The sequence below is a fragment of the Dryobates pubescens genome, chromosome 31, assembly GCF_014839835.1.
Source record: "Dryobates pubescens isolate bDryPub1 chromosome 31, bDryPub1.pri, whole genome shotgun sequence".
NCBI lineage: Eukaryota > Metazoa > Chordata > Aves > Piciformes > Picidae > Dryobates > Dryobates pubescens.
The window spans coordinates 6,657,256-6,670,177 of record NC_071642.1 but is presented as its reverse complement, the minus strand read 5'-3'; the positions used below and the strand labels follow the sequence as shown (position 1 = coordinate 6,670,177).

At 61.4% G+C, this 12,922-nt stretch overlaps 1 protein-coding gene across 1 annotated transcript; it reads right to left on the bottom strand.

The window, feature by feature from the left end:
* Positions 1 to 445: 445 nt before the first annotated feature.
* PIWIL2 (piwi like RNA-mediated gene silencing 2) lies at positions 446 to 12,487 on the bottom strand. The gene is made up of 21 exons (XM_054175467.1): positions 12,253 to 12,487; positions 12,078 to 12,171; positions 11,543 to 11,671; positions 11,339 to 11,449; positions 10,287 to 10,404; positions 10,002 to 10,126; positions 9,781 to 9,861; positions 9,127 to 9,240; positions 8,056 to 8,244; positions 7,875 to 7,959; positions 7,658 to 7,744; positions 6,834 to 6,974; positions 6,590 to 6,703; positions 6,054 to 6,242; positions 5,801 to 5,902; positions 5,553 to 5,672; positions 4,428 to 4,510; positions 4,059 to 4,164; positions 2,628 to 2,881; positions 1,406 to 1,513; positions 446 to 653 (listed from the first exon to the last, which is right to left on the bottom strand). The coding sequence occupies exons 1-21, from the start codon at positions 12,485 to 12,487 to the stop codon at positions 497 to 499; spliced, it is 2,742 nt and encodes a 913-aa protein (XP_054031442.1). The 3' UTR covers positions 446 to 496.
* Between the last annotated feature and the right edge of the window lie 435 nt (positions 12,488 to 12,922).

Sequence of the window (12,922 nt, the reverse complement as noted above, 5' to 3'; positions counted from 1 at the left end):
GGTCCACAGCCAGGGTGGCAGTGCCAAAGCCAGGCTGAGAGGACCAGGGCCAAGGTGGCAGGGCCAAGGCCAGGCTGAGAGGTCAGAAAAGCCAAAGTCCAAAACTAGACTGAAAAGCTTAAAACCCCCAGCTCCCCCCTCACAAAAGGACAAAGGAGCATCCCAAACCCTTCAAGTGCTCTGCATCCAGAAGCTCCCCAGGGCAGGGGCTGAGCTGCACACACAGCACCTCTGGGGCTCATTTACTCCAATCCCTTCAAACTGGGAGGACTGGAAAGCAGCTGGGGGTGGGGGAGGGAGCTGAAATCCCAAGAGTTGAGAGCTCCTGGGAGGATGGTTGGAAGGTTTCTGAAGCATCCTCAAGGAAGAAACTTGAGAGAGGGAAATGAAAACAAACCCCAAGCCCAAGTGAGGCTGAAGGAGAAAGGGGGGTGGGGGTGGGGGGGAAGGTGACATCCCAACCAAGCTCTCCTTCTGCTTTGGGTCTTTTTTGGAGCTAGAGGAAGAAGAGTTTGTCCCTGAGCTGGGCACTGGGCTCGTGGTGCAGGACCTGCCCTGCCAGGAATGCCAGCTTGTGGGCATACTTGCAGGGGGCAGGGACACGGATGGTGCCTGGCCAGTTCCAGTAGAGGTGACACAGCTTGAAAGTCAACCTGAGGACAGAAGGAGATGGGGGAGGGAAGGGGGTTTGAGTGCCCCCCAGCACCCCCAGGGGCACTGGAGGGATGGATCCTGCTCCCTGCAGCAGTGCTGGCAGCTGGAAGCCAGGCCAGACCTGCCCCCCAGGAGGCTTTTCTCCTCCAGCACACAAGGTCTCAGGAGGTGCTGAGGCACCAAGATGCTGATGGCCATTATCACCCTGCAGAGGTCTGTGTTTGGACCTGCAGCACACTCCCTGCAAGCTCAGGTCCCTCAGCCCCTTCCCTTGTTCTCCAGACCCTTCCCCAGCTTCCTTGCCCTTCTCTGGCCCTGCTCCAGCTCCTCAATGCCCTTCTGGGAGCGAGGAGCCCAACCCTGAGCCCAGCACTCAAGCTGTGGCCACCCCAGTGCCCAGCCCAGGGGCACCATCCCTGCCCTGCTCCTGGCTGCCCACACCATTGCTGCTCCAGGCCAGGCTGCTGGTGCCCTTCTTGGGCCACCTGGGCACCCCTCTGGCTGATCTCCAGCTGCTGCCAACCAGCACCTCCAGCTCTTTCTCTGCTGGGGCACTTCCCAACCACTCCACCCCCAGCAGCCTGGAGCCTTCCTGGGGGGTCGCTGCCGGCCCGAGGGCAAACCTCATCCCTCGGCCCCAGCCCCTCCAGAGCCCCCTGCAGAACCTCCCAGCAGCTCCACACTCCCACCAAAGCCCCCTCAGAGGTGGTGCTGCCCAGTGCAGGAGGCCTTGTGGAGGCCTTGGCCTCACCTCTGCAGGTTCTCCCAGCTGAGGCTGGTGGTGTTCAGCAGACAGACGTAGCGCGTGGGGTTGCTGCAGCCCTGGCGCGAGTGGTGTGCCAGCAAGAAGAAGTCCTGCCTGGGAGAGAGGGAGGGGAGGAAGGGAGGGAGGGCCAGGGAGGGACTGCTTGCACACCCTGGAGTGGGGCTTTCCTGCACCCCAGGGGTTGCTTTGTACCCCAGGGGTTGGGGGTTTTTGTCAGCCCAGGTTTCTTTTGCACCCCAGGGATGGGGTTTGGTTCCTCGCACCCCAGGGCCATCAAGGTTTGGTTCCTTGCACCCCCAGGGCTGTGCCCTTGCACCCCCAGGGCTGTGCCCTTGCACCAGGAACTGAGTTTTGGCACCCCAGGGAATTTTCTGCACCCCAGGGAGTTGTTTGTACCCCAGGGGTTGGGGTTTTTGTCAGCCCAGGTTCGTTTTGCACCCCAGGGCTGGAGCTTTGCACATCAAGGTTTGGTTCCTTGCACCCCCAGGGCTGTGCCCTTGCACCCCCAGGGCTGTGCCCTTGCACCAGGAACTGAGTTTTGGCACCCCAGGGATTTTTTTGGCACCCCAAGGACCTTTCTTTGCATCCCAGGGATCACTTTTTTGTACCCCAGGGGTTGGTTCTTTATCACCCCAGGTTTGTTTTGCAACCCTAGGGGTTGGGCTTTTGCACCCCAGAGGTCCCTTGCCCCCCACAGGTGGCTTCTTGCTGCCCAGAATTGGCTCCTTGACCCCTAGAGGTGGCTCCTTGCCCCCACAGGTGGCTCTCTGCCCCACAGAGATGGCTTCTTTGCCCCCCCAGGGGTGGTTCCTTGCCAGAGGTGGCTCCTTGCCCCCACAGGTGGCTTCTTGCACTCCAGAATTGGCTCCCTGACCCTCAAAGGTGGCTTCTTTGCCTCCCAGAGGTGGTTCCTTGCCCCCCACAGGTGGTTCCTTGTCCCCCCAGAGGTGGTTCCTTGCCAGAGATGGTTCTTTTCCCTCTAGAGATGGTTCCTTTCCCCCCCAGAGGTGGTTCCTTTCCCCCCACAGGTGATTCCTTGCCAGAGATGGTTCCTTGCCCCTCAGAGGTGGTTCCTTTCCCCCCACAGGTGGTTCCTTGCCAGAGATGGTTCTTTTCCCCCCACAGGTGGTTCCTTTCCCCCCAGAGGTGGTTCCTTGCCCCCCCAGAGGTGGCTCCTTGCCCCCCACCCCCCAGCTCTGCCGCTCACCACTCGGAGCTGGTGATGGTGTGGTCGACGACGGTGCCGGGCAGAGGGGACCCCACCTGCTCCCCCAGCAGGGTGTAGAACTTGGTGCTGATTTTCTTCTGCACCACCATCACCACCATGCTGGGCTGGTAGCTGTGGAAGCTGCCAAAGCACTTCTGCAGCTGGGGGATCTCATACTTGAGCACGGTGTCCAGCTGGCTGTCGGCGACTCCGTCCCGGTACAGCACGATCTTCTGGGGCAGGAGGTGGTTCACCTGCGGGGGCACAGGGTGGCCACAGCAGCTCGAGGCCCCTCCAGCCCCAGCACCCTGCAGGGCACAGCCACCCCCCCAGCCCCCAGGGAGGTCTCACAGCTCACAAATTCAACCTCTCCCCAAGGACTGCACCCCAGAGGTTGTCCTCTTGCAACCCAGAGGCCTTTTTGTACCCCCCGAGGCCTTTCTGTACCCCCAGAGGTTGTCCTCTTGCAACCCAGAGGCCTTTTTGTACCCCTAGAGGTTGTCCTCTTGCAACCCAGAGGCCTTTTTGTACCCCTAGAGGTTGTCCTCTTGCATCCCAGAGGCCTTTTTGTACCCCCAGAGGTTGTCCTCTTGCATCCCAGAGGCCTTTTTGTACCCCCAGAGGCCTTTTTGTACCCTCAGAGGTTGTGCTCTTGCATCCCAGAGGCCTTTCTGTACTCCCAGAGTTCTTTCTGTACCCTCAGAGGTTGCTTTCTTGCATCCAAGAGGTCTTTTTGTACCTCCAGAAGTCATCCTCTTGTATCACAAAGGTCTGTCTGTACCCCAGAGGTGCTTTTGTACCCCCAGCAGTTGTTTTCTTGCACCTCAGAGATGGTTTCTTTCACCCCAGGTTTCTCTTGCACCCCAGGGGTTGGGTTTTTTGCACCCCAGGTTTCTCTTGCACCCCAGGGGTTGGGTTTTTTGCACCCCAGGCTTTGTTCTGCCCCCCAAGGGGCTAAGTTTTTGCACCCCCAGGGTCTGCTGGGTGTTTTTTTTGCACCCCAGCATTTCCTCCAGCACCTACAAAGGCCGAGGTGGGGCCGGGGGGAACCACAACCCCAGGATGCCAATCCCACCTGTCCTGGCCCCTTCCCTGCCTTGTCACAAGCTGCTTTGCTCATGCTGGGGCCAGTGGGGCAAGAAGGCAGAGCTCAGCAGTTTGCTGCTGATAGGAGCAGAGGTGGAACCTGGCACTTCCCCCACTGCAAACGAACCCCCGGGGAGGGTTCACCCAGGGCCCGAGATAAGCAGCAGTCCTTGGGTTCGTGTGTCCACCTGCAGCCAGTCCAAAGGCCTCTGCTGGCTCACACACACTTGGGCTGACAGGCCTGGGGTGGTTTTGCCTTGCTTTTGAGGAGCTCTGGATGCAGGATGAGGAGGCTTGTTTGGGCTAGAGGGGGAGGGGGAGGGTGGGGGGAGGGCTCAGCCTCACCTCGTGGAAGCGCTGGAGGGCATCGAGCAGGAGCAGCTGCAGGCTGTCGGCGATCTCCTGGTGGGGCATCTGGAAGACCACCCTGGAGTACCACTTGGTGAGGATGCTGGGGGTGGAGAAGGGCCAAGCATCAGCCCAGCAAGGCCCTGTGCAGCCAAAGCCGGCCCCAGCCGGGTGCCTGCCGTGCCCTTCCCGGCGGCAGAGCGCGCTGGGGACGCGCCGGAACCGCAGCAGGAGAAGCCGTGCCCCGAGGGGAGAGCAGCAGCTTCACCCTCTCAAAGGTGGGGAGGCAGGAGGGAAGCTGCCCCCCCCTAAACACCCCCAGGGCAGAGAGGAGGGCACCTCTTGCCCCCAGGGCACACCACCTACGGGTTCATGCTGGCCACGAAGCCGATGACGGAGCTGGCGCCTCTGCTGTGGTACACATCCATCCCCACCACCATCAGCTGCTTCTGTTCCAGGAGGGAGTTTGGGGACAGGCTGTGAGGCACATTGCAGGCACAAACCAGAGCCCCCAACCCCAGGGGCAACCATGGAATCTTTCTGCTTGGGAAAGCTCTTTAAGATCATCAACCACTCCCCAGCTGCTCCCAGGCTGGGGCTAAGCCATGGCCCTCAGCACCGCAGCTCTGGGGCTCTGAAACCCCTCCAGGGCTGGGGATTCAGCCACCCCCCTGGGCGGCCTGGGCCAGGCTTCCAGAACCCTTTCAGTGAGGAAGTTTCTTCTGATGCCCAACCTAAACCTCCCCTGGGGCAACCTGAGGCCATTTCCTCTTGTCCTGTCCTTGTTCCTCAGGAGCAGAGCCCAACCCCCACCTGGCTCCAGTCTCCTGTCAGGGGGTTGTAGAGAGCCAGAAGGTCTCCCCTCAGCCTCCTCTTCTCCAGGCTCAACACCCCCAGCTCCCTCAGTCCCTTCTCTTGTTTTCCAGACCTTTCCCCAGCTTCCTTCCCCTTCCCTGGACCAGCTCCAGACCCTCAGTGTCCTTCATGGAGCAAGGAGCCCAACCCTGACCCTAGCACTCAAGCTGTGGCCTCCCCAGTGCCCAGCCCAGGGGCACCATCCCTGCCCTGCTCCTGCTGCCCACACCATTGCTGCTTCAGGCCAGGCTGCTGGTGCCCTTCTTGCCCACCTGGGCACCCCCCTGGCTCATCTCCAGCTGCTACCAACCCCCAGATCTTTCTCTGCTGGGGCACTTTCCAACCACTCTGCCCCTAGCCTGGAGCCTTCCTGGGGTTGTTGTGACCCAAGTGCAGGCCCTTGGCCTTGCTGAACCTCATCCCAATGCCCTTGCCCCCCCCCAGCCATTCTGGCCAGACCCTTCCATGGATCCTCCTCACCCCCAAGCAGATCAATCCAACACCCAGCCCTAAACCTCCTCTGCTGCAGCTTGAGGCCATTCCCGCAATGTAAAGCACTGACCCCAAGAATTTGCACCCTGCAGCTGACAAAGCCTCCAGCCAAGAGGGTTGGTTTTCCCTTCCCCCCCTCCTTACCAGGGGGATGTCAACTCCCCACAGCTCCCCACCCAGCTTGCAGTTGATCTGCAGCAGAACTTTGTGCACCACTGCCCTCATCTTGTTCAGCTGGCTCCCCAGGGAGAGCGCGTTGATGACCTGCGGCAGGGCAGCAAAAGCAAAGGCAGGGGAAAGCAAGGCTGGAGAGGCTCCACAGCTTCTCCAGGGGTGAGTGGTTCCCCCTTCCCCTCCCCCAAGCCCCACTTCCCCCTCCCCCCAAGCCCTACCTGGGAGGGCACTGGGGCGTGCAGGCAGCAGAGCTTCTTGATGGCCGCGTACAAATCCTCGCGGTTGCCGGAGATCAGGCAGAGGAGCAGCTGCACCCTGTCCTGTGGGGAAGCACAGGTGAGGGGCATGGAGGAGAACCTAAGAAGACACCACCCCCCACCCCCCCAGCAGCTCCTCAATAGAGTCATTAACCTGCTGGGAAGCTGTGCTGCCCCCTCCCCTTTCCCCTCCAGGCTCCTCTCCTCTCCTCACCTGGGTGTTCAGGAAGCTGCGGATGCTCTTGGCGTAGGTCTCGATGCGGTCGTCCTTCAGCTCCACCAGGATGGGTTTGCTGACCTGCATCCCAAGGGGGCTGCACATGCTCTCCATGGTGATCACCAGGTCCCTTGCCAGGTCCTGCAGCTTCCTGGGGTAAACCAGCAGCCAGTGACTCATGGGGATCTAGGAGAGGGGCAAGGACAGGCCTGGGTTCAGGGCCGGCCACGCAGCTCCCGCACCCTGCCGCACAGCCTGGGAAGCTTGGGAGAGGGCAAGAAGGGCCAAAAAGAAACCTAAGGGACACACAGTGTCTGATTCCTGCCCTCTGGAAGCCTTCAACCACTCCAGGAGGAGGTGGGAAAGCAGCCAGCATGATCACATCCCTGTAACCTCCTCAGGAAAACACAGGCTGAAGGATGAAGCCAACATAAAGAAGGGAAGGGCTGCAGCCCGGCCGGGCTCAGGGGCGCTGCCAGCACGGAGCTAACCCACCCCAGCTTCCAAACAAGGAGAGGTTGTTGTGGCCTCACCGTGGAGATGGAGGCTTCCCTTGTGACCTCCTTGCTCCAGATCAGCTCCTCACTGGGGGTGAAGGAGCAGTGCCTCAGGCTGATCCTTTCGCTGGGCAAGATTCGGCCCTGGGTCTGAACAGAGTGGAAAAGCAGCAGCCTGCAGCAGCCTGCAGCAGCATGCAGCAGCAGCTCCAGAGCCAGGCCCCCACCTGCCTGAGGGCTGGAAGCTTTGGGAGCCCAGCAGCTGTGCAGCCATCCCTACCCTGTGGATCCCAGGCTCAAGCCTCAGCCCCCAGCGGCTCAGCTCCTGCAGGGCCTCGGGGCTCTCCCTGATGCGGCGCAGGAGGACGGCCAGGCGCTGGCAGTGCTGCCGGGGGCTCTGGTGAAGCTCCCTCATCACCTCCTGCAGCAGGGCACCAAGAGGTGAGCTGGGGACTCCCACACCCCCACCCCAGGTGGAATGGGAGGCTCTCAGCTCCCCCTTCAGCTCAGCAGTGCCAGAGTGGGTGAGCAGAGAGCATCGGATCATGGAAGCGCACAATAGGTTGGGTGGGGAGGTAGCTCAAAGGTCATCAAACCCAAGCCTTAACCCAGCACCAAACCCTGGCCCTCAGCACCACATCTCCACAGCTCTGAAACCCCTCCAGGGATGGGAACTCCACCACTGGCCTGGGCCAGGCCTTGACAACTCTCAAGAAGAAACTGTTCGCCATGGCCAACCCAAACTTCCCCTGGGACACCTTGAGGCCATTTCCCTTTGTTCCTTGGGAGAAGAGCCCAACCCCCAGCTGGCTCCAGCCTCCTTTCAGGGAGCTGCAGCGAGCCAGAAGGTCTCCCCTCAGCCTCCTCCCCAGCTCCCTCAGCTGCTCCTCCCCAGCCCTGCTCTCCAGACCCTTCCCCAGCTCTGTTGCCCCTCTCTGGCCCTGCTCCAGCCTCTTAATATCCTTTGTGGAGTGAGGAGCCCAAAAGTGACCCCAGCACTCAAGCTGTGGCCTCAGCAGTGCTGAGTGCAGGGGGACAATCCCTGCCCTGCTCCTGCTGGCCACATCATTGCTGATCCAGGGCAAGCCACCAGCATGCTCTGACCTTCACCATCCTGCTGTCCCTCCTCTTGTCAGGCAGGCCTGTCACGAAGGCCAGCTCGGGCACCAGCAGCACCATGTCCAGCTGACACTGCTGGGAAAGGGGACAGGCACCATCAGCACCCTGCTGCTGCTGCCCCTCCCAGCAGGAGGCAGCACAGGGGCCATGGACAGACCATGGGTCTCACTACCCTCTCCCCAGCTCTCCATCCCTGGCTCACCCTCCCCTGGGGGGTGTGTTTTTCCTTGGGCCTGTGGACGAGCAGAGGCTGCTCCAGATCCCTGATGACGATCCCGTAGGTTCGGCTGGAAAACCAGCAAGGAGAGGTGAGGCATTCCCGCTCCCAGGCATCAAACCCTTCCTCCTGGACAGCTCCTCATCCCATGGGATGATGCCTCTACCGGTAGTAGTCCAAGAAGGTGACCTCCTCCCCGCTGGCCAGGGTGAAAGTGCTCCTTGGGCTCTTGTCCCAGCAGATGTCATCGATGCGGTAGGTGCGGTAGTTGTAGTGGGTGATGACCACGCTGCCCACCAGCTGCTTGGTGCACTCATCCTGGAAGCTGCTGGCACTCTGCCTGTAGATGCTCTGCCTGTGGGGAGCAGGGAGGAGGAGGAAGAGTTGGGAGGAGGAGGAAGAGTTGGGAGGAGGAGGAAGAGTTGGGAGGAGGAGGAAGAGTTGGGAGGAGGAGGAAGAGTTGGGAGGAGGAGGAAGAGTTGGGAGGAGGAGGAAGAGTTGGGAGGAGGAGGAAGAGTTGGGAGGAGGAGGAAGAGTTGGGAGGAGGAGGAAGAGTTGGGAGGAGAAGGAAGAGTTGGGAGGAGAAGGAAGAGTTGGGAGGAGAAGGAAGAGTTGGGAGGAGAAGGAAGAGTTGGGAGGAGAAGGAAGAGTTGGGAGGAGAAGGAAGAGTTGGGAGGAGAAGGAAGAGTTGGGAGGAGAAGGAAGAGTTGGGAGGAGAAGGAAGAGTTGGGAGGAGAAGGAAGAGTTGGGAGGAGAAGGAAGAGTTGGGAGGAGAAGGAAGAGTTGGGAGGAGAAGGAAGAGTTGGGAGGAGAAGGAAGAGTTGGGAGGAGAAGGAAGAGTTGGGAGGAGAAGGAAGAGTTGGGAGGAGAAGGAAGAGTTGGGAGGAGAAGGAAGAGTTGGGAGGAGAAGGAAGAGTTGGGAGGAGAAGGAAGAGTTGGGAGGAGAAGGAAGAGTTGGGAGGAGAAGGAAGAGTTGGGAGGAGAAGGAAGAGTTGGGAGGAGAAGGAAGAGTTGGGAGGAGAAGGAAGAGTTGGGAGGAGAAGGAAGAGTTGGGAGGAGAAGGAAGAGTTGGGAGGAGAAGGAGGATGCAAAGCTCATGGTGATGCTCTCTGGTGGCCACAAGCCCTTCAGTCATGGCCAGCACTGCCCTCACCAAGAGCTGGGCATGTGGCTGCTGCAAAGCCACCCTCAGCCCCACAGGCCCCCAGGGCTCTGGGCTGTGTTTCCCTCCTCTTACATGAGGCTGAGCACAGATTCGTTGCAGATCACTTTGTGGATGGCATCGACCAGGAGGAAGAGGCCTCCCTCCTTCTTCCGGATGCTGACAGAGTATCCTGGCCAGATCTGCATCCTGTGCCCACAGGGAAAGATCATGGAATGGTTGGGTTGGAACAGACACCGAAGATCATCCAGCTCCAAGCCCCCTGCCATGGGCAGAGACACCTCCCACCAGCCCAGGTTGCTCAAGGCCTCATCCAGCCTGGCCTTGAACACCTCCAGGGAGAAGACCTCCAGAACCTCCCAGGGCAGCCTGTGCCAGTGTCTCCCCCACCCTCACTGTCAAGAACTTCTTCCTCATCTCCACTCTCAATCTGCTCTCTTCCAGCTCAAAGCCCTTCCCAAGAGTGCCTGGGATAAAACTGGAGCTGCCTGCCTGGCTCTGCCAGAGGAGCCTGGCAGCCAGAGGAGCTCCAAACACACGGGGATGGATTTCCCAGCTGGCTGCCAGCTTTTCAGCTACTGCCCCCTCCCCTGTGCTGCAGAAAACAAGCCAAGAGAGCTGACCTGGCACAGGATTCCAAGTTTCCAGCCTGACATTCCTGCCTGAGGGCAGACAGGGCTGTCCCCAACTCACACTCTTGGGGAGGAGCAGACAGTGCCCAGCACCCACCTGCAGTGCTGCAAAACTGCAGCCTGCTCTGGTTCAAAGAAACTTCTCTCCACAAGCTTCATATCCAAGATCCTCAGCACTCTAGGAAAGAAAAAAAAATCAAAGCAGGATGGGCTCAGGATCAGTGGGAAGGAGGAGGAGGAGGAGGAGGAGGAGGAAGAAGAGGAGGAGGAGGAAGGTTGCTTCTCTGGAGCTCAGGGAGGGTCCCAGCTGTCCCTCACCTCCGGAAAACCACATTGTAAAAGGGGATGCAGAGATCTGAGCTGGGCTCCAGGACCTTGGTTTTCTGGATGGTGATGGTGATCTCTTCCCCATCACTCCTCCTCTGAGCTTTCACACTGACCTGCTGCGGGGCAAAACCCAAAGTGGGGTCAAGCCAGGGCGGTTGGTCGGCCTCCCCTCCCCTCCCCCCTCCAGGGTAGGCTGGAGATGCCAGGGGCAGCAAGCCCACCCTCTGAAATCAGTGAGCAGCACCTCAACCCGGTGCAGATGGCATCAGCCCTTACCTGGGGAAGCAGGATGGGCAGGTAGAGGATGGAGCCATCAAAGGCAGTCACGTCCCCAGTCACCGCCCGCTGCTCCTTCAGCATGGCGAAGCGAGCGCTCCGGCACTCCACCTCGGGGCTGCCGGAGATGGGGACACAGCAGCCGTCACCCCCTGCTCTGCTGACCCTCCTCTGCCCCCCAGGGAGACCCTGCTCAGGGGCCACAGATACCCACCCAAGGTGGGGAGAAGCTGGCTGGAGCTGGTTTGCTTGGCTGCCCTGCAGCATCTCTGCCCCACGGCCACGCCAGCCGCTCCATCTAGCGGCTGCCGGCCTGGGATCAGGGAGTTGCTTGGGTGGAAGAGAGCTCGAGGATCAGCCAGTCCAACCTTCAACCCAGCACCACCAGGGCCACCAAACCCTGGCCCCAGGGGCCATGGACAGAGGTTTCCTGAACACCTCCAGGCATGGGGACTCCACCACCTCCCTGGGCAGCCTGTGCCAAGCCCTGACCACTCCTGCAGCACAGAAATTGTTCCTCATGGCCAACCTCAACCTCCCCTGGGGCAGCTTGAGGTCATTTTTGCTCTTGTCCTATCACTTGTTCCTTGGGAGAAGAGAGCAACCCCCAGCTGGCTCCAGCCTCCTTGCAGGGAGCTGTAGAGAGCCAGAAGGTCTCCCCCTCAGCCTCCTTTTCTCCAGGCTCAACACCCCCAGGGCCTTCAGCTGCTGCTCACCAGACCCTTCCCCACCTCAGGCTCCCTACAGGACCACCAGCCAGTGGCAGTCTGCAGGAGCCAAGGGGACCTTGAGGCTCCCTGAGGATGCTCCACATCTTGAACACCTCCCTGGGCAGCCTGTGCCAATCCCTGACCACTCTTGCAGCACAGAAATTGTTCCTTGTGTCCAACCTAATCCTCCCCTGAGACAATTTCAGGCCATTTCCTCTCCTTCTCTCATCTGGTGCTAGGGAGATGAGACCAACCCCCACCTCTCTGCAACCTCTGCCTGGGGCACCCCAAGCCTTTGAGGCGCTGTGGGGCAGCCTGGCACCACTGTGCCCCCCCTGATACCTGAAGGTAACGTGGTACTGGTAGACAGCTTCGTTCTGGCAGTGGATTTTAACTGAGTTGAGCCCCAGGGGCATGGTGATTCCTTTTGCTGTGGTCTTCATCTGCGGTGCCCTGGCAGAGACGTGGCAGAGCCACCAGCCATGACCCTTCTGCCACTCAGACCCCCGGAGACGCAGGGCTGGGGCTCGTGGATGTGTCACTTACGGTCTGCTGGCAGCCTGGGGGGTCCCTGGGACAGGTGTGGGCAGCAAAGAGGGCTGGGGTCCTGGAAGGGTGGGCTCAGGAGCAGAGTAAGGCTTCCCACGGGGTAAGACGACAGCTGGGGCTGCTCTCCTGGGGGGGTCAGGCAGCGTGTCCCCTCTGCCGTGACACAGCACCCTGCAGCCCCAGTGCAGCACAGATGAGCTCCAGAAGATTGGGGACACATTGGTGGCTTCAACACCCCCCTCCCCCCCAAACAAGGGACTCCCCACCAACACCAACTCCTGGTGCAAGCCCCCCTCGGCCCCAGCAGCCAGGCCCTTGTGCCCCACAGGCAGTGGAGTGCTGCCTGCCTGGAGATGCTCAGAGCAGGCACTTGTGGCGCCAAGCTGGCCACGGCCCCAGGCTGCTGAGGGAGCAGAGCAGGAGCTGCTGACACCCCCAGGGTGCTCCCCAGCCCACCACCACCGGGCTTGGGGACCAAACCACGAGGCCCAGAGGCTGGAGCAAGGCCCGAAGGGGACAGGGAAGGACTCACCGCGGGCCCGCGGGGAGCGCTGCCACCCCCTCGTCATCCTTCGGGCCCGGGCCGGGCCAGGCCGCAGCCTCCACCGCAGCGCCGCCGCCACGGCCTGTGGGAAGGAGAGGCCACCGGTGGATGGCAGGGAGCCAGGCCTGGCCTCCCCGACCCCAGCCCGGCCACGGTCACCTACCGAGGGGCAAGCTGACCCCCCCCGGAGGGGGACAAGGCTGCTCGTGGAAGCCCAGGCTGCGGAGCAGGGTGGAGAGCGGCGCCACGTTGGGCTTGGGGCTGGGGGGAGCGGGGCCAGCGGGGCGGGGGAGAGAGGGCTGGCATTGGACACGACCCGGCAGTCCCTGCAGCCTGCCCTGAGGGGGGTCAGGGATCTGGCCGGGGCGGGGTAAGCGAAACACTCGCCGCGGCTCCATGGCCGCCCCGTCGAGGCCGGCAGCAGGCGGCAGGCGCCAAGCACCACCACGGCCCCGCCCCCGCCTCACTGCGCAGGCGCAGCAGCGGGCCCGCGCTCGCCCGGCCGCCCGCCCACGGAGCCGCTGCCGGGCCGCGCTCCGCCGGAGCGCCCCCTGGCGGGCGGGAGGAGGAGGCGGCACCCGCGAGCACCGCGGCGCGCCGAGGAACGCGGGGGGACCGGGGTGGAGGGGAAACGGAATGGGATGGGGGTTTAAAATGGGATAGGGTGGGAGGAAAGGAGCAAAACGGAATGAAGGGGATGGGGTGCGATGGGATAGGACAGGGGGAGTAAAATGGGATGGGGGTTTAAAATGGGATAGGGTGGGAGGAAAGGAGCAAAATGGAATGAAGGGGATGGGATGGGATGGGACAGAATGAGTGGAGCAAAATGAGAT

Coding starts and splice junctions, on each gene's coding strand:
- PIWIL2 (XM_054175467.1), bottom strand. CDS start 12,487: ATGGAGCCGCGGCGAGTGTTTCGCTTACCCCGCCCCGGCCAGATCCCT. Junction 10,405..11,338: donor CAGTACCACGTTACCTTCAG/GTATCAGGGGGG, acceptor CATCTCCGGCAG/CCCCGAGGTGGAGTGCCGGA. Junction 4,511..5,552: donor GGGGAGTTGACATCCCCCTG/GTAAGGAGGGGG, acceptor CTCCTGGAACAG/AAGCAGCTGATGGTGGTGGG.